At 38.7% G+C, this 21,228-nt stretch overlaps 1 protein-coding gene across 3 annotated transcripts in view; it reads right to left on the bottom strand.

Moving 5' to 3' along the window:
• The window catches only part of RECQL (RecQ like helicase), a 31,798-nt gene that overhangs the window by 10,278 nt on the left and 292 nt on the right, over window positions 1-21,228 (bottom strand). The window contains exons 1-12 of one of the 3 annotated variants that reach the window (XM_074937872.1): window positions 21,074-21,187; window positions 17,617-17,691; window positions 15,971-16,168; window positions 14,700-14,879; window positions 13,813-13,919; window positions 12,608-12,806; window positions 11,440-11,606; window positions 9,966-10,047; window positions 6,767-6,915; window positions 6,556-6,673; window positions 2,076-2,214; window positions 1,155-1,249 (exon numbers count right to left, since the gene is read on the bottom strand). In XM_074937872.1, the coding sequence (XP_074793973.1) occupies window positions 1,155-1,249; window positions 2,076-2,214; window positions 6,556-6,673; window positions 6,767-6,915; window positions 9,966-10,047; window positions 11,440-11,606; window positions 12,608-12,806; window positions 13,813-13,919; window positions 14,700-14,879; window positions 15,971-16,168; window positions 17,617-17,635 (1,453 nt within the window). In that variant the 5' untranslated portion in view covers window positions 17,636-17,691; window positions 21,074-21,187. Of the gene's footprint in view, window positions 1-1,154; window positions 1,250-2,075; window positions 2,215-6,555; window positions 6,674-6,766; window positions 6,916-9,965; window positions 10,048-11,439; window positions 11,607-12,607; window positions 12,807-13,812; window positions 13,920-14,699; window positions 14,880-15,970; window positions 16,169-16,846; window positions 16,960-17,616; window positions 17,692-21,073; window positions 21,188-21,228 lie in introns of those variants that run through there. The other 2 variants (XM_074937864.1, XM_074937880.1) reach the window with 2 other exon arrangements.

The raw sequence follows: 21,228 nt of genomic DNA, 5'->3' as shown, positions 1-21,228 counted from the left end.
CTAGAGACAGAATACCCATTTCTTTTAAAAAACAGAAAAGCTTCAAACAAATTTATTCCAATGGAAAAAAGGATAGAAGTGGCTATGAGACAGACTGTAACAGCATCCAGTGTGGGTCACTGAAAGGAGTGTCTTTTTCACGGCAAGTTGCCCAGACCCTGACCTAATGCTACTAAGGTAAGGTTCCCCACAGGCATGACTATGTCAGGAGATTGAGAATAAAATAGCAATCAGACAGGTAGGTCATCCTTCAAATATTTTTCACTGACCAGTTCTTATTAGATACAGGTCCAAACAAAAACCCAGGATCTGAATATCCAAACTAGGCTTATGTTCAGTTCTAGATCTGAACTTTACTGTTCAAGCCTCATCTCTAATTATTATCAAATACTTCATTACTTACAAAAATAAAAAAAAAAGTATTGTATACAAGCAAATTCCAAAAATGTTATGCCAAAAAAGTCATTCAAACATCTTCATATGTGTCTCTCCCAGCCTATCATTTGAAGAAAAATAAAAGAGAGAGAGAGCGCGCGCACGAGTGCACAGGGAAGGAATGTAATCTAGTGATCAGAGCTGGGGACTGGAGAATCAGGATTTACTCCAAGCTGACACTACACAGGGCATGAGCATGTGTGAACATAATTTTTTTCCAAAGAGATAGGCAAATTTGGGCAGATTTGCACTGGGACAGCAAAAAGGCACATCTGACACAAAAGCTATCCTGGCCAAATTTCAAGTGCCTGTTGCAAAGCATTAGGGCAACTAGAGCTTCTCAAAGAAAAGGACATCAGAATATATTTTTAACATGGGCAAAACAACATGTTTTCCCTTAGTCTAGTTCTTGAAAACAGCTGGACTGTTTTGGCTGAAATTTAAGAATTCAGCTCAAGGAAGATACCCAGCAGCATAGAAAATTTCAGCCCAAATGGTTAAAGTTATGCAAATTTATAAGCAAATGAAAACAGGGTCTTGCAACGGGAAGTGTTGAGCAACCTTAATAAATAGGCACTGCTACTACCCTGCCTACATGATTGACCGATTAGTTGAATTCCCTTTTAGAAGACTTTAAACACCTTGTCTAGACTGGACATTTCTTTGAAGCATATAGTAACCCTACTGTCTGCTTTCAGATTAAACATCAGTTTACTTACACAGCTTCTCTCTACAGCAGTTATCACACATTTTGTTGCAGTTTGCAGAATCCCACACTTCATCAAAATGCTGAGCAATCAATACGCGGCGACACCTGAGAGTATAGATATAGATATATAGAGAGATATATAGATATATTTTTTTTTTTTTTTAGAGATGAGGCAAAAGTAAGATTGTAAAATACAGATGCACATATATATTACATCAAATGAATGGTGCAGAGAAAGCCACTTAAGTGATCCTATCTTGTCTCAAAAAAAGAAAAAGCGGTCACTCAAGAAGGAAATACTGTTTTACACAACATATGAATATCTATGGCATTCACTGCTACGACTATTGTTGAGTGAACAGCTTATTTAAATAGGAAAGATTAGTTACATGATAATGAACAGCATCTGCAATTCCAGTAAGTAGGATGAAAATGACAAGGACTATTGATACTAATGCTTCAGAATATCAACTGGATTGTGAGATTAGGCCAAGATTTTCCCCTACCCCTGTTGTACAGTATTCACTAAACTGGCCAAGAACATTGTCGAGGGCAGGAGTTCCACCTTCTTCTGAAGCATATCAGATTAAACAGGACTCCGATCCAGTCTGACTATTATGTATTGATATCTCAAAGCAAAAAAAAGCAAAATGTTCCAGTACATACACTGAAAGGGGCTTGAAACCTACATGCTTTTGGCTGACTTCTTTTACAGCTGTAATACAACTACTTCTACCATGCACATTTTTAAAACAGCGAGAGAGAGTGAGTGGTAAGTTAACACTCTTATTTCATATGCTAGATCAAATGTGATGAGCTTCAGATATACAAATCTTGGCATATGTGACTGTTCCTTATTAATATCTATAAACATGGAAGAAAAGTTATTTAAAAAAATAAAATAACCGATCAGAAAGCCAGAATAACTTACTTGTTCATGTTGTGGCAATAGGATACCATATCATATAGTTTCTGTTGCCCCACATTCTCCATCACTACCATGCTGCTGATTCTGAATATATCTCCAAAACCATAATATAAAATGCAATCAGCTTTCTGGTCATCTCGACCTACAATGCATTTGAAACACCATTTAGACTTTGCATTTAGACTTTTCACAAGTTAGGAACAAAAAAGAAATGTTTTATGAATATGCAAATATGACCCAAGAACCGCTTCATGCCAACTGGCAAGGGAGTGCAGAGGATTTACAGGAATCTCTGGATTCTGTATGTATATTCTGGTTCAAAGGATGTACAGTGAGATCTCAAAATGAAAGCCAGTGTCACACTGGTCATCATCATCATTGTGAAATGTACGCAGATACTATGTAAGGAGTTATGTATATATACACCCTGAAAAATATGCTCTCAAAGTCTATAACAAGGAATTAGTCTCCAGTACAGTCTTAATGTATACATCAGAAGTCAATGGAAGCAGAGATAGGTAAGCACTGGTGCTTATGAAAAATCCCTCCTGAAAAACATGCTTTGACATTAATCCAATTCAAACGAATTTTTATATCAAATATTTGTTGGATACACAATTTCAGCCATTTTAATAGGCCTCCAAGAGGGCCAACAAAAAATAATTCAGTACAAAGGCAGCTTTTTAACTGCCACTACACCTCCTGATCTATCGAGGATCAAAACCTCAAGTGCTGCTATCACATTGTGGAAATACTCTAACGAAGCATTCTATTTAACAACAATACTGCTTTATCTAGCTAGGATGAGTGACAATTTTTCCTTTTGATTTTGGTAGGACTACGTACTGTTGGGTGTTCGCATGCACTTGTCTCCCATTCCCATAACCTTGGCAAGGCCTGAACACTTATGAAATTTTATCACAGTTAGGCATAAAGAATCATTTCATTTGGATGCAGGAAAAAAGAGGAAGGTTTCATGTTCAAAGACTATAGGCCAAAAACTCAGCCATATGCAGATGGAGTAAATACACCCCACATGGAAGAGTGAGTCAAATCAGTAGTTACATAAGCAATGGCATAAACTTTCATAAAACAAAGTTTAAGTAGGTGTAAGCAGCACCAGTGTAATGTGAATTTACACTAAACATCCAGGGGCAGCAGTTAGAGCCATTAACTGGTGGTCCCTACCTCATCAGCTTTAATTCATTCACGCCATCATCCCTGACATGACCTGCGAACAGTTCAGTACTAGCATAAGCAGATGCAAACTCCCATTGATTTCAGTAGAAGTTGTGCCTTTCTTATGCCAGTACTGAAGCTGATGCCTAACATACATATGAAGAAAAGGCAGTGTTCAAATCTCAGTCAATTTCTTCATGAGGTCTTCAGAAGCCTTCCACGTAACTTCAAATCCTGTCCCTGAGTTTGTGCGTTACTACCGAGCCAAAGGAAAATCAGCAACTATCCAGCCTTCCAATTATTGAGTATCACTGAGTTTTTCCTCAGTTTATGCTGTTGCATTCTCCCTCTTCTATGTCACTATTCCCTCTGAATCAATATCTAACCAACACTACAGCAGGTGCTAAGGGGTATTTCTGTGGGAGATGTCATTTTTCAGATGAAACAAAACAGAGGTCTTCATTATTTATGGTCGTGTAAACATTCTTTTAACTCTAGTGTACTGACCAAATTCGAACCAATCAAAATTCTCCCTGTAATTTCAATTAGCTAGGATGGTATTACTCCCTTTTAGCCCTCAGATGTGTAGTGTTGGTGTGCACTGGTCAATAGCTGATGTTCTATACCCAACAGGTGGCTGCATTTCCATGGTGAAAGAAATGAATCTCATATAGAGCTCAGAGATCACTTGAGAGAGAGTTTGGGATGAAAAGCACGATAAACTCATGGGTCAAACATCCCAAGTAGTTATACAAATAGCACACATCTGATCAGCCAACAATCTGCATGTCATGAAGTAATTTTGGTAACAATGGGTGTCACAAAACAAGAATCTGCTAAAAAACAAAAGGCAGAGGGCCAGATTTTCATTTATATTAAGGCTCTTTTACACCACTCTGGCAGTGTAAATAGCCCTTACAGTGAGTGTAAATGTAATTTATGCCCACTTTAAGACCTCTTTAATTGCCAGAATGGTGTAAAGGGGCCTTAAGTGTAAATGAGAGCCAGGCCAAAAGCACAACATATATTAGCATACGAATGGTCATACTGGGTGAGGCCAATGCTCCACCTAGCCCAATATCCTGTCTTCCAACGCCAAGCGCTTCAAATGGAATGAACAGAACAAGGCAATCAAGTGATCATCCACTGTCCACGAGTCCCAGCAACTGGCGCTCAGCGGCTTAGGGACACCCAGAGCATGGGGTTGCATCCCTGACCATCTTGACTAATAGCCACGGATGGACCTACCCTCCATGAATTTATCTAATTCTTTTTTTAACTCAGTTATAATTTTTGCCTTCATGACATCTCCTGGAAATGAGTTCCACACAGTGTGTGAAGAAGTACTTCCTTTTGTTTGTTTTAAACCTGCTGCATATTAATTTCATTGGGTGACTCCTGGTTCTTGTGTTATATGAAGGGGTAAATAACACTGCCCTATTCACTTTCTCCCCACCATTCATGATTTTATAGACCTCTATCATACCCCCATCCCTTAGTCACCTCTTTCCAAGATGAATAGCCCCAGTCTTTTTACTCTCTCCTCATAGGGAAGCTGTTCCATACCCCTCATCATTTTTGTTGCCCTTCTCTGTACTTTTTCCATTTCTATTATATATCTTTTTTTTCCAGATAGGGTGACCAGAACTGTGGGCATACCATGGATTTAAATAGTGGCATTATGATATTTTTTCTTTTATTATTTATTCCTTTCCTAATGGTTCCTAACATTGTTACCTTTTTTGACTGCTGCTGCACGCTGACCAGTTGTCTTCAGAGAACTAGCCATGATGACTTTAAGATCTCTTTCTTGAGTGGTAACAACTAATTTGGACCGGATCATTTTGTACATTTAGTTGGGATTGTTTTCTCCAGTGAGCATTTATCAACAATGAATTTCATCGGCCATTTTGTTGCCCATTCACCCAGTTTTGTGAGATCCCTTTGTAACTCTCTGCAGTCAGCTTTGGACTTAACTACCTTGTGTAATTTTGTATCTTCTGCAAACTTTGCCACCCCTCTGTTTATCCCTTTTCCCAGATAATTTATGAATATGCTGAACAGCACTGGTCGCAGTACAGGTCCTGGTAGGACCCCATATTTAGCTCTCTCCATTCTGAAAACTGAACATTTATTCCTAACCTTTGTTTCCTGTCTTTTAACCAGTTACTGAACCACGAGAGGACCTCCTCTCTTGCCCCATGGCTGTTTACTCTGCTTAATAGCTTTTGGTGAGGGACTTGTCAAAGGCTTTCTGAAAGTCCAAGTATACTATATCCACTGGATCACCCTTTTGTTGACCCCCCCCCCCAAAGAATTCTAGTAGATTGGTGAAGCATGATTTTCTTTTACAAAAGCCATGTTGACTCGTTCCCAATAATCATGTTCATTTACATGTCTGATAATTCTGTGCTCCACTACAGTTTCAACCAATTTACCTGGTACTGAAATTAGGCTTACTAGGACGGCCTCTGGAGCCTTTTTTTTTTAAATTGTTGTCACATTAGCTATCCCCCAGTCATCTAGTACATCAGCTAATTTAAGTAATAGGTTACATACCACAGCTGTTAGTTCTGCAATTTTATATTTGAGTTCCTTCAGAACTCTTGGGTAAATACCATCTGGTCCTGGTGACTTATTACTGTTTAATGCTCTGTGTCAACATACTGCAATGACAAATCTGTGATGGGATGTAAAAACCCCATGCTGAGCCTGAAGGGGTGAAGGGATAATACTGCGCTCAGATAGTCCTACCCCTCCAGACCTACAAAGCACACTTCAACTGGAAAGGAAGCTTAAAAGGGAGCAACTCAGCTCAGAATGGGGAAGAAGACAGACTTACTCTGCAGGCTCCTGAATAAGGATGCCGAAGAAGCCTCCATGTGAGGAAGAAGACTGCCTGCTGAGACCAGTTGGGGCTGAAGGTTTAGTTGTCTTTTCTTTTACTTATATTGGACTTGGAGATGCTGGGGGAGGACCTGGGCTCCCCTAACAACTGCCCTTGTTGCAGGAGGGGCATAAGCTTCATTTCCTCCCCAGCCCTTTCCAGTGTACAAGGAGGGTCTATTCCCTATACACTCTAGAAAGGAGAGGGTAAGGATATTAAGATAAGCTACATACAAGGGTTAGGAACCAGATTGAATGCCTTTCCCACTGGGAACCATGGAACTAGAAACCAGGTGCATTAACCACTAGGCCACCTGGCCCTCTGAACTCTATTACAATAGCATAACAACGAACACAATATTATTGGTTTATGGAAGTCTATTCCCTTTATCAGTAGGAGCCAACTTGTTCACAATACCTGCACGTCCACTCTCTTGATAGTAGTTCTCCATGGATTTGCTCATTGAATGATGAATTACAAACCTCACATCTGGCTTATCAATTCCCATGCCAAATGCAACTGTTGCCACTACCACCTGAAACAGGAGTATAACCATTAAACCATCAGGATACAGATTTATATAGTTATTTAAGTCTGATAATTTTATAGAAGTAATTGTATACCTAACCTGGATTTCATTGGCTGCCCATCCCTTGTGAACTTTGGTCTTATCTTTGGGCTCCAGATTTGCATGGTAAGCATCTGCCTTAATTCCCAGTTTCTGCAAACTAATGGTAACTTGCTCTGAGTCCTTCTGTGAAAAACAGTAGATAATTCCTGTAGCAAAGAGAAAACAAAACCCCCACTTTTTTATGGCAATGAACTGTTAAAAAAAAAATGTAAGTGGAATATGTGCTTCATGTTCGTGCAAGGTGCAGGATTAATAGGCTTGAAGATAACATCCCCTGTCTGTCCAAATGACCTGATAAGACATGGGGAAAGAGTGCAAAATTTCCCAACCACTGACTCACTAATATACTTGGTCATGCAAAAGCAGAAAAAGCAGTTCAGTCTCCGCATCAATTCCAATTTTGGACTCTCTGCTTAAATAGTAATGGTATTTATAATAATAAATAACATTACAATACCACCATGGTCTTATATAGCACTTTATCAGTAGACCGCAAGGTGTTTTACAAACAAGGACAGTATCATTAGCCCATTTTACAAATAGGGAAACTAAGGCACAGAGAGGGGAATTAACTGCCCAGCGTCACTTAGCAGTCCAGTGAAGAGCATCACAGCTAAATACAAGATCAAACAGATTGTCTAGCAAAAGTATTTAGCACATATTCTAAGGGGCCATTCAAGGTGAAGTGACTTAACTCCTCTGTAGTCACAGGACAAAAAGGGGGGTTAGTGGGTTACAGATTGTTGTAATAAGCCATAAATCCAGTGTCTGTCTTTATGGTTTTTAGTGGCTAGCGAAGTTATCAATTTAAGCTCCCCGGCTCATCTTTTGAAAGCCTTGTGCAGGTTTCTTTTGAGGCTGAGGACTGATGGCCAGATGTAGAGTGATCACTTTGTGAAAAGTATCTACCCACAGGTGATAAAAACATCCTATCATTTTACTGTGCGAGTTCATTCAAGTGTGTAACAATTGTCTGGTTTCGCCCACATAGTTGTTATTGGGGCATTTAGTGCCCTGCATGAGCTACACCACATGTTGTAAGGCCCGTGGATCTTGAAAGGTGTGTTGATCATTGTAGCAGTGAAGATAGGTCTACAGGTTTGCATCTGTTGTTCTGGCAGGGTCTGGTGCCGCTTTGAGATTGTGTATCCTGGTCTGTGGGGAGCTTGCCTCTGAGTAGCTCGGAGAGGTTGGTGTGTTATATGAAGGTAAAGAAAGGGTTCAGGATCCCCATCCTGAAAGAAATCTTTCCTGAAGCCCCTCTGGCCTTCATGCTCTATCTAAAGACACTGGATTTATTACAATAATCTGTAATCCCCAAACCCCCTTTTTTTTTGTCCTATGACTACGGATGTGTTAACAGGCCATTTCACCTAGAATGGTCCCTTGGAATATGTGCTTACGCTAAACTATTTATTCAATCTTGTATTTAGCTGTGACATTCTTAGTACCTTTCCCAGACCTGAAGAAGAGCTCTGTGTAAACTCAAAAGCTTGCCTCTCTCACCAAACATAAGAAGTTGATCCAATAAGAAATATTACTGCACCCACCTTGTCTCTCCATTTTCCAAAGCGTTTTAATTCTAACAGGGTATTTCGCAGCACCTTTAAATTGCTTTCATAATACAGCTCCATGCATTTTAAGCTACCACTCAAGGGAACTTCAAAAGTTTTATTACTATATGTATTGGAGCAGTGCCCAAAGACCTAATCAGGATCAAGGCCCCACTGTGTTAGGCACTGAACACACACAGGAAGGCACAGGCCCTATTCCAAAGAGATTACAATCTAAATAGAGAAGACAAATAGTAAGGGACAATACAATGTTGGAAGTACATATCTTGTTACTTTTGTTTTGCTTTTAAAATTGGATGCTTAATAGAAGGGGGTTTTCTGATTGTGATGAGTTCTCAATACATTTCGGGGATACTTTGGAGCAGTTCCATAAAATAGGAGGTTGCCTAAAAAGATCTCTTGTACAGGTTTCATTGGACTGTATACTAATTGTTGGACTAAAGAGAAATTCAGGTCACCATAAATGGAAAGTCATCCATTCATCCAGACCATTTTAGCAGCTTTGGACAAATTTTCTAAATTCCTGTTGCCGGGGCCCTCTCTCCTAGCTACTTTTTTTTTTTTTTTTTTTTTTTTTTTTTAAATATAATCAGGAATTTATCCCTAGGAAATATCAGAGTGATTATTAGTTGTGGGCAAGAGCTGAAATTACTCAATTCAGACAGCTGCTCCTGGGTCCTGATTTGAAATTATACCGAGAGAGGAATTTAATACATTAAATATAAAAATCCCATATTTTCAAAATTTACAAGTCAAACATTTTATTGTGAAATCTGGATACAAGGTGGCTTAATCGAGACCTTTAACCAAATCTGAGAAGTTGACCGAGGAATGAAATGTTTAATTTCTAAAATATATACATTTTTGATTCAAAAGATGTTGATTAAAAAAACCACAGCCAATGAAAAGATGGGAGAGGGATTTGGACAAAGAAATTGATCTGTAGGAGTGGGTTTCTATATGGGGAAGGGGATATACATCTTCAATTTATAAAAATTATTGTGTAGATGGCATTTCACTCCAATTAACATCCATCATATTTTTCTTATTAGGGAGGTGCTCTGTTGGAGAGGTTGAAGGGAAAATCGGAACATACTTGCACACATGGTGGTTGTGTCCAGGAATTAGATTGTTTTCACAGGAAATTCTTAAAGAGAATCATCTTATGAAAAAATGCCAGCTTCCAAGAGATCCCGACCTAATTTATTTAATGCTCCAGTAAAGGATCTACGTTTTACACAGAATGACAGATTAATTCATTTTTGACTGTTAGCAGCTAGACTCTGTATTGCACATTATTGAAAATGTGTAGGATTCTCTCCCCCCCCCCCCCCGCCCCCAAGAACTGTGGCTTAGTAAAATATGCTTTGTCTTTGTACTGGGAAAGCTTTCTCACCAAATACGTACACAAGAAATGCACCAAGAGGAGGACAGCTATTTAGAAATTTGGTCACCGTTTTTAACCTATTCAGAGGAGGAGAGTCCCCAGGCAGCAACCTTTAGCCAGATTCTTTGAATATTAACCTGATCCTGAACAAGTGATACACCATTTATTAGGTTAGTTTTATTGTAACTTTGCCTTAAATAAAAAGTTTAAAAGCATTAGTTTTTATATTGTTTACCTGAGAGCCCTTTGTATCTTCCATTGATGATCTTAACAATGTCCTCAATGAAGTCCTCACTGTTTGAAGGTTTTTGACGAACCTGAAAAAAAAACAAAAACCACAACACACACCCCCACCACATTGCATATATTACCAAAGAACTCTGAAATCGCCATTCAGCCAATTTGTTATACTCCTATTACTGTACTCCTCCTAATACAGTAAACTCATCTATTCTTCCCTTTGACTAATTTAAATTTATTCTACAGTTTAAAGATCCATTACAACTAAAAAGCTCATTCAGAAGCTTCCCAGTGAAGAATGTGAAAGGAACCACAGAAGTTCCCAACTTTTCCAGATAATTGCACCAGTTTTCTAAACTAAGATACTGGCTGTAGCAGCCAGTGCTTGCCACCTGCCATTCAACTATGAACATTCTAGTCTGCCAAACCCCACTCTCACAATGTATGGAGCAGCCCAAATTCTACTAAAGGCAGGAAGATACAAATTTTAACAAGATGTCATGGTGAAGCACCAAAGCCAGCTCAGAAGCTAGCTCATTAAAATAGGAAAGGATAGCCTCCAATATTATTAATCACAAAAGCCTTGAGTTCAGTACCAGTACACAGCTCCTGGTTCCCAGCTACTGTTTAGAACCAAGTTGGCGAAAATTAGTTTGAAGTAAACTTTAAAAAAAAAAAAAAAAAAAAAAAAAAAAAAAAAAAAACGACCATCTAAGTCATAAGCAAAACAGACCAAGAACACAAATACTTGGATAACAGGGGGAAAACAAACAAAAACAAAGAACAATCCAATCTCATTGTTTAAATAATCTCTTAGTATTTAGGAAAAAGAAAAGGAGTACTTGTGGCACCTTAGAGACTAACAAATTTGTTAGTCTCTAAGGTGCCACAAGTACTCCTTTTCTTTTTGCGAATACAGACTAACACGGCTGCTACTCTGAAACTTAGTATTTAGGGTTATTTTTGTCATACTCCTGAGTTCTCTCCTGTTTTGTTGGGTTTTCACACACACACACACACACCCCCCCCACCTCCACTTCTTTGCCTTTCATTTCTTTGTCCTCATTTCCTCAGACAGAAAAATATTCAAGAGAAATGAATCGGCCAGAGATTTAGTTTGGAAGAATCCTGTGGGAATTAAACATTTCCAAAAGACCCAGAACAAAATTAGCTATTATTTTTCCTCAAGATAAACTAGCTATTAGAACACTATCTTCCGGCAAATAAATCACCACCTCAGAGAGCAAAATATTCTCAAAGGCACCCAGGGCAGTTAGGGGCCAGACTCTGACTGAAAGTCATATAACTGTCTCTGATGCCCTCATTCTGCCCTAGAACTATAGAATGAAATTCGGTCTTCCAGAAGGCGTAACATACTGATTGTTCTGTGTTTGTCCAGCACCTAGCACAACGGTGTCGTGGTCCATAACGGGCTCATAGGCACTACTACAAATCAAATCAATACATACCTCATAGTAAAGATTGGGCCGGTTGAAAGATGCAGTAAAGGTAATGCATTTCTGAACACACAAAATTTTCTGAGCATCCTTCAGAACATGACTTGTTGCAGTTGCAGTCAACCCAATCAATGGAGCATTGGGAAATTGTCGTTTTAAGATACCAAGTGACTTGTAGTCTAAATAAGAATAACGGAAAAAAGATTTTGTTTCTTACACCACCCGTGATATATTAATACATCAAATCTGCAGTAAGTTAACAAGTAATGACAGAACTAATTTACAAATCCATATGAAGTGATCAGCAGGCAATGCCATATTGACCTAGTGGAGTGACTCGCCTTGTAACAGATTTTTACCTAAATTCAGAATGTACTGTTAATTAAAATGTATCTAAGTTAAGAGAATTAGAAAACAAAACTAACATTAAAAAACCCTAAAACATACATAATTTATATTTTGATTTGTGTCAATTCTAACAAACAATTGCGGTCATTAGCAAAAAGAGATAAAGGCTATTATGTGTCATTTGTAAGCAATATTTTCTTTAGTAAGAAATTTAAAAGAAAAATCAGGAAGAAGTTTAGTAGATGATACCGTAGTCATCTGTACCCTGAATCACAAGTTCTTTCATATGCGGAGAAACAGCACCTGATATATACTAGTTTTATGCAGCTGACCAGACAGACCAAAATGCTGCCCAATTTTTCTTCTTGTAAATTACTTTAGAGGTGACTAAAGTGCATCCCACGGAATTCCACCATGTAGCGATGGTATTTTCACCTTCAATACGGAGGTATTAAGCACCATGAAGAGAGTTGCACAGACTTGTATTTTCCACAGGCAGCACATCCATATTAGAGATGACAGACACAATCTGTTCCACTTTATGCAAATGAGGTGCAACTCTCAGTCCCCTGGAAAATTGCCAATGTAACCCACAGTTAGATTTCCCTGACTTAAATGAACTTGGGCCTTTAGACAAGGCCATAAATTATTTATGAATGGTACCGAACGAATGAGGTTAAAAATCTTTGAGCCAATGTACAAGTATTTTCTGTGTTGTGTATTGTGCATACACTTCACTATCAAAAGGAAAACATTTCCCCTCATTTCAGGCCTAATTCATCATTTATTTATGCTTGAATAACTTTGCATACATATTTCTGGATGGGCATACCAGGCCTGAAGTCATGTCCCCATTGACTACAACAATGAACCTCGTCCACAGCAATACGAGTGAGTCTCCCTGCTTGATAAGCTTTCTCCAGTTTTGACATAAACATTTTGCTTTTTGCAATCTTCTCTGGAGTAACATAAATGAGTTTTAGCTGTGAATTCTTATCCAGCATTTCGGTGTGAACCCACTTTACATGTTCCTGTTAAAAAACAAAGAAGGAAGTTGGAAATGGACAAACCAGATCATCATGCTCCTGTCCCTTAGTTCTAGAATAAACTGTGATTCAATGCACAAAACACACTGCTACACCTAGCATAAAAGACCTTGCAGGTGATCTATCTATACCTATGTAGTTACATAGAAAGTGATTATATTTTAAAAACAAATAAATATTAGCATTATTTTAGAAAAAGGAAGCAAATATATTCTGAATATTTGTACTGTATTATTTAGGGTTTTTATTTTCTTTGTTAAATATCAGGTGTCAACCACATCTCTGTTGCTATGTTTTGAGAAAAAATTCTTTATGAAAAACAAATATCCCAGACTGTAATCTTTATTACTGGATTTTTGGAGACATCCATTTTTGAAATGTGTTAGGCCACATCAAGGCATTAATCCATTAGGTCCAGTACCCTGCCTCTGAAAGTGGCTACTATCTAATGGTAGTTAGCAAAAACTACACACCCACACACAAAATGCAGCTCGTCATTTGGATAACGCCATATCACTGGAGGGGGGGCAGGGGGGCTAATCCTTTCTGCCCTTTGTGGCAGTCAGCTCATACCCAGAAACAAGAGACTTGATTCCATGTATATGAGTCTGCATTACTAAACATATTACTAAGTAACATAGTAATGGCCATCTTCTTTTAAAATAGAGAAATTTGAGAGGTATGGCCAAAGAAAAATCACTTTAGCATAAAAAATGTGCAATAACTGCAAAATATCTTTGTGTCACTAATGCAGTCCCACAAAATTCTATTCGCTTCACGCAAGGTTTTTGCTTGTTTTATTGGTTTTAAACAGGACTGCAATATATTCGATTTAGATTAATAATATGGTAAGGATTGGCAGGAAGATGTCCCTTGGCTTATAAATTTTCGTTACAATCATGCAAAGCTGAGCTAGTCAATAAGAATATCCACATAATGTTCATAAATAACGTGAATAAAGGTAACAATGTCACATGGCAGTTAAACATACCTTACTGCTTGAAGCATTTAATAAAGTTGCAGAAATTCTCAGCTGTTCTAAAACCATTAGCTGATCTTCCATAAGTGAGATCAAAGGACAGATCACAAGTGTGAAACCTGAAACAAATCATCATTCATCTTACTTATCTCATATGATTTCTCACTGGGGACTGAACTGAAACAAATAACTCAACTGCAACAAACAAAAGCACCACATAAGAACTAATATCTAACCAAAGCAGGTCGGGTATACAGTGGCCCTGTAAAGGGGACTAAACAATGTTAAGCAACAAGTTGGCTCCTTTTGTAAAAATTAGCTTTTTTTAAAATCCAAGGCCAATAAAAATGGTTTCACAATTAAAAAAAAAAAATATATCCCAATAAAGCAGTTGTTGTTAAAACATATTCCTCTGCAACATCTGAAATCAAAGCACTTTAGCACTAAGAAAGTGAAACGGACTTAAAAACAAAAGCTAAACTGGCTTCAATGATTTACATTGTACAAATTGAAATTCAAGAAGTAAAAGAGCAATTTTAGTGAGAAAAAAATTGGATTTTTAAAATCTCACTTTTAATTAGCTAAAGATGTTGTTAGGAACCTAGACAAAGAAATTTGTTTAGAACAAGTGTTTGCAAGATCTGTGCCTATGTTTTTAAGCCAACAGCGTCCCTTTAAAGTGAAATACAGAAAATGAGCAGAAATATATTTTTAAGATAAGTTTTTGTCTCAAAATTGTTGCTCTTTTTTCCCATTATTGGGAGTTATGTTCCTTATTCCAAAGGATACTTAGCATTAGACAATTTTATTTACAGTAAATATAGCATTACATCTCTATAACCAACACATACAAAAAAGATAAATCCATTTACTGGTACATGACATTTATTCTCATATACCTTCAGAACATACTGCAGGTAACTGATAGCACAAACTCTTTCCACCTCCAGTAGGCATGACAAGAAATATATCCTTTCCTGCCATTGTAGCATTTATTGTTTCAAGCTGCAGAGACCTAAACTTCTGCAGTTTAAAGCTATTACGAAATGTAGCTTTGATCTTCTCATACCACGGGAAGTCTGTAAAAGGGAGCAAGCAGTAAAAATATGTTTTATAAGCTAGAACATCTAAAACATAAAAAGGAAAGCCAATTAAAATATAGAAGCAATTTTTACTGAAAGTAATGTGATGTCACATCAGGCCAAATTTTCACAAGACGAAAAACAGTACCCATAAGATCTGCACATATAAACTGAAGAACAGCGTGCACAAGTCTATGACTTGCATGAAAACATTTTGCAGATCCTTTGAAAATATAAACACAATATGTCACCAAGCGTAGGGATTTAGTCACCCTGTAATGTGTATTAATGCTCAAAGAAAGCAGGTACACCACAAAGTATTCTAAAATGCTAATCCTTAATTCATAATATTAGTCCAATGAACATAAATGGAAAAAAGCATTATGCCTGGTACTCAATGTTTACAGGATTAGACCCTACAACTGTACCCGATCCTTTAGTTATTTTTCAGGGTGCTCTTAAACTAGTGTTCCTCAAAGTAGAAGGCAGAGAAACAAGCAAATCCAGGGAAAATATACGAGGAATATTTTTTTTTTCTTTTATGGCCAGCAGAGCCAGAGTCTATTTACCTGACCAAAATTGCCCCGATTATACCATACAAACTCAAACATTACAATGGATTATGTGGTAAACCTAGGGGCAGAATTTGTCCCAGTATACTTAACAGATACCCCCGCCCCCCCCCAAAATTTCTATCTTTCAATTCTAGTTAGTAACTTCAAGTTCCCAAATTATGATTCCATAATAAGCAAGAGAAAACTGCTGATAATCAGTTATTAGAAGAATCTGCCCAGCAGAGCCCACTTCAGTATTCAGGAATATCTGAGCAAGCAAATATAAGCTTCACTCTATTTAATTAAAATGTAAGGCAAACCAACCAACCAAGACAACAAAAAAAACTTCTTGGCAAAAGGAAATGGTACAATAATAAAATTATCCACATGGAAATCAAAAAGCAACTCCGTGAAACACAGATGGACCAAAATACCAAATTCTAACTTTCATTATCTCATCGACATTGATAAGTCTTGGTACATTCTTCACATTAAATGGTAAAGATGATAATAATTGAATTTGATTTTGTAAACCTTGTTTGTTCCATGCCTCAGCTGAGGTTTCCGTTTCTTCACTTTCCCCAGCCTCTGAATCTTCTGAAAATTGTTTTATTTTATTCTTTAACACCGTCTTCTTATGAATAAGCTCCTGTTGTCTTTCCAGAAGTTCCTGAATCTGGATCTCTACTGCCTGCAGCTCACTATCAGTGGAAACCAGCTCCTCCTTTAGCACTGAAGCGAGAGAGGGAGAAAAATATAACATTCTAACATGTATATTTTGCTAATTACAACTTCAAATCACATTAGGTATTTTGCATCCAGTGGTTGACAGCAATCTAATCTACAATCAAGAGTGTCTGGAAAAATGGACAGAGTACTCTCTTAGCTACCTGACAGGCCTGTTGCTGAGCTTAAAATATCTAATATTCATAAGGCACTCTGAAGATGTAAAATGCCATATAAATATATTAATAAACCACAACTGTACTCTTCTTTTCTGCAGCTTAGGAGAAGTCTGCCACACTGTCATGATGGATGATTACCTTGTTTGTTGCAGAAAAATCATGTCATAGTGTAACTTCTGAGAGACTATATTCACCTTGGCACAGAAATGGACTCTGATTCATATATTCCAAGGACTGACGGGACCAGTGTGATATATAAGATCTTTTTCATCTTGTGATCCTATAGTTAAATTTGGCCTTGACCACTTTTAGTACACAGGGATGAATGGTACCACAAATATTCCAGCTGGCTCTAAATTGGATGCACAAGCTCTGTCCAGCTGCACAGTGAAAAGTCTTCATATCAGGAACAACATTAATTCCAACAGAGGAGGGTGAACTGAGGATGGAAGCAGGGGAAGATAGGGGACATGCTAAAAGGTATAGACCGCGCTCCCAACCCTACCCTGTGTCCTGATATGTCCCTCCTTAGGTCTAGAAGCAGAAGATCTGCAGAGCATGAATTCTACGTAGGTTTGCGAGCACAGCACAGAAGTCATAGCTTTTCAGGAGTACAGCCTAAGATATAAAATTGCTTCTCTGTGTCAAAGCACACTAGTGTGAATTGAAGTCAAGTGTTTCAGTATGTGGCTTCATTGCATTTGCCATTTAATGGAGTAAATTAGATCATGCATTATTTAGATGAATGTAGCAATGTTTCTGAGACAGTTTACAGTCCCATCAGATAAAACTAGACAAACATATTTTTCCAAAAACGTTATGCTTTGATCCAAAAACAGCAACCACAATAGTTCTCATGCACTGCAGCTACAGCAAATCTATGTGCCAAAAATCCTTGTTGCAGATTTTCTGGAAACAGAACAAAACATGGAAGTTTTCCTTTCAAAATACCCAAAGGAACGAGTCCATGTTACAGACTAGTGGCCTGTGAAAGATGCCTTTGAAAAAAAAAAAATTAAAACCACTTTGAAATTATTAGAAACCAGGAAAGTTTTTACAAACTTGTGTGTATAGCTACAGAAATGAAAAAATGTCCAAAATGAAATATGAAGGAAAACGTGATTTAAAAAATTATAGCAATTAAAATAATTTTCAACCTGAAGAAAACACATACAGTTGAAGTAACAAGCAATGAAAACAGAGTTTTCTAACAACTCTGATGAAACTAGTTAAACTGTGGTGGAATAAATAGTTACCATCCTAATTTTGGTTTACCTGAAACAGTTGTCGTCATCTTCAAAGTTGAAAGGACCCTTTATTAATAAATGTTGCTTGAGCAAGCACTTCTCTCTAAAAAAAATTAAAATATTTTATTAAAAATCTCTATAAATCCATTAGACAGTAGTAAAGAAATGGGGGAAATTCCATCAGCTGATATATCTTCAAGCTACACAGGACAAAGCATTATACAAATACATCATATAGAGCAATCCTCCTCTGGCAGGGAAACGACCAAGAGACCATCCATAATCTCCATGGTATTATGAACAAAACAACCAAGCTCATTAACTGGACATCATTTAGTATTTTCTTGTAAAATCACACTGAATATATTACATCAAATTATTTGCCTGTAATTCCACTCTGTTTGCTAAATATCAATCCAGTTTTGTATTAATTCCTCAGATCTTGTCAATATTCACAATCCCCGCTAGAGGGCATCACACATTTCCTTCAACAAAAACACACTGATGTTAACTGAATAAATTAATTCACAGGGACAGGTCAATGACAATGATCGCTAGCACACTGCCAGACTTTCAAGGTAAGTATTCTGCCAATTTGGATCCTGAGACAAGTCCTACAGAAGTCAGTGGAAGTCTGTCATCCCCATTAATAGGAATTGGAGCATGCTATAAAAACAGTCCACATGCTTTAGTGCAACAAAACAGAGAGATGACTTTTCATAAATGCAACTGTAAGAATATCAGAATTAATTACAGTGACCTGCTAAACAGCACTGAACCACCATAATGGGACTTATAGAATAACAAACAAAATCCCATAAGAGTTAGAACAGCAGCAAAAAAACCTCTTCAATATATTAAGTTAATAAATATTTGCAAATGATATTCCTTCTATTACAGTATGATCTTCACTGTATTACAGTAAGAAAGTAATACAAAATTAAACAAAACATAAAAATAAGACATCCCCTGTTACCTCAGCAGGAACACTTATTTGGGGAGAGGAAAAGGAAAAATCCCCCAGCCAACTTTTATTGTCGCTTCCTAAAGATTGATCATAAGATAAAAACATGACCAATGCATGGAACAAATAATAGATTCAGCTAAAATACTTTGTTTTGTCAGAAGATGGAGTCAGAATAACTGAAAGGAGCTCTGCCTTGGACAGAATCAGATTTATTGCATAGACTACTCATTTCAGAAAGTATTTGGCAAGATTCAGCTATCTACTACATAGGACAGTGGCACTGTTCAGAATCCACTATATCTGCTCGTGAATCTGAAATTGACATCATCAATGGGATAACCTTCCTTAATTTTTTATGCAAGTGAATTTAGCCAGATTGGCAGCAATGTAGACTGTAGTACCCAATTTATCCAAAGGATAGGAATAGAATGAGCAGTGGCAATGCAAGCATCCCTACAAATGCCCTGCCAATGTTAAACTGAGAATCCCCTCTATGAGGGAAAGTTCAGTGCTTATAATGATTCAGTCCTTGGTGCCTCTCTGCTGACACTGCCAAAAAGTGCACCGATTAGTATTTGCTTTTTCTCTAATGCAGACACTAAGGAACTAACAAAGGCTACTGACTCATTTCACATCAGTCACTATCTGAAGATTGGTCGGTGGCCTGTTTCACTTACCAACCATGCATGGATTCAAGCTAACAGCCTACAGGTGACAAGCTCTGCATCTCACTTGTCGACCAGTTTCCAAAATAAAACCTCAGAAGAGTCAAACTTTAAAAAGAACCATGACGTTAGTAAACCACTGCAAAAAGCTTAAAATTAGATAAACTAAAGCAAGGTTAGCTTCACAAGCAAGCTCTGGCTTATCAAGCTGTATTAGATAATTCAACAACAAAAAAGGGAGATGAGATGTTCAGGATCTCATTAAAACACAAAACAAAAAAATCTCAAGCTTGCAAAAGTTAAAAAGCATACAGAAGAACATCAGAGTTACAAACACCAGAGTTATGAACTGACCAGTCAACCATACACCTCATTTGGAACTGGAAGTACGTAATCAGGCGGCAGCAGAGACAAAAAGAAAAGCCAATACAGTACAGTGTTAAAAGTAAACTACTAAAAAAAATAAAAGGAAAGTAGCATTTTTTTCTAATAAAGTTTCAAAGCTGTATTAAGTCACTGTTCAGTTGCAAACTTTTAAAAGAACAGCTATGACATTTTGCTTAGAGCTGTGAACATTTCAGAGTTACGAACAACCTCCATTCCTGAGGTATTCGTAACTCTGAGGTTCTACTGTACTTACAAGTAACCCAATATAAGTATCAGTCAACAGCAAAATAAGAGGAATATGGCAAGTGCAGGAATATCATCATGTCAAGAGATTTAATGACCATGTCCAAGCATAAAGATTTTTTTTAAAAGAGAAGGAAAGTGCTCAAGTACATGCTCCTCCCCATAGAGAGAGGCAGCTGAACATCTCAAATAGGCTAAGTACAGGCAGAAGATGATTCAGCTGAGTGCAGGATGTTTATATGGAAAATGTGCATCTGGCAAACTGTATCAGAATGATCATGTAGTGATTCATTGGTGAATTTCCTTAGGAGAGGGATGGCTAAAGCCAACAGCAGACAGAGCACACGGCAAGCCACAAAAAGGGGAAGGTGAGGACTAGGTGGACAATGCCTATCCAACCCAGGTAGTGAATTGTTATTTAGCAATGAAGTGGTGGGGGTGTTTTTGCATATGGGACATTCACACCACTTTAAAGAACACCACAGAAAACAGGTATTAATCCAGGGAAGTCCTATGGTCCTGTGTTACACAGTAGAGGCACCGACTCAGTGGGTGCTCAGAGGCTGGAGCACCCACAGTAAAAAAAATAGTAGCACCCACCCACCGATTAGCTGTTTCGCAGGCCCCACGGATCAGCTCCTCTTCTCCACCCCCACCAGCACCTCCCACGATCAGCTGTCTGCCAATAGTCAGGAGGCACTGACAGGAGGGGGGAGGAGCAGGGGTGGGGCCTCAGGGGGTGGAGTGGAGGCAGGAAGAAGCAGGGTGGGGGGGAGCCTGGGGGAAGTGGGGGCAGGGCCTCTGGGCGGAGCGGGGTTGGAAAACCCCTGGGGAAAGCTGAAAATCAGGGCCTGTGTTACTCAGGTCAGACTAGAGGAGCACAATGATTCCTTCTAGCCCTACACCTCTGCGCTTGCGGAGGGGGCGCGGAGAGGGAATTTCCTCAGCTTCTGTTTTAGTCAGTCACTGAAGAGCTCTTGCCCCACACTGGATACCTCGCCCTGCCCCTTCTCTCCCCCTCCACCTCGACCCCTCTCCACGTGGGCTCCCCCTGTCCCCTCCCCTCGGGATACCCCTCCATCTCTACCCCTCGCTTTACCCTGCTCCCTCCCGGCGGGGTGCACGTGGGAAGGGACAGGAAGAGGGGAAGGGTGATGGTGACGCCCCTGCCCCTGCCCCTGCCCCTGCCCCTCCTATCCCAGCCCAGCCCGACGTGAACTCACCTCTTCCCACGCGCCAGGCTCAGCCCGCGCGTCCTAAGCCCCCACCCCGCTGCCGCCGCACTCGCCTCTCGCTCTCACCAGCGGCGCCTCCGTTTCCCGCGCGCGCGCTCTTTCCCTCCCTTTCCCAGCCCGCCGCAACTTCCGCAGCCGGCTCC

The sequence above is a fragment of the Natator depressus genome, chromosome 1, assembly GCF_965152275.1.
Source record: "Natator depressus isolate rNatDep1 chromosome 1, rNatDep2.hap1, whole genome shotgun sequence".
Taxonomy (NCBI): Eukaryota; Metazoa; Chordata; order Testudines; family Cheloniidae; genus Natator; species Natator depressus.
This window is presented reverse-complemented; position numbering and strand designations above follow the sequence as displayed.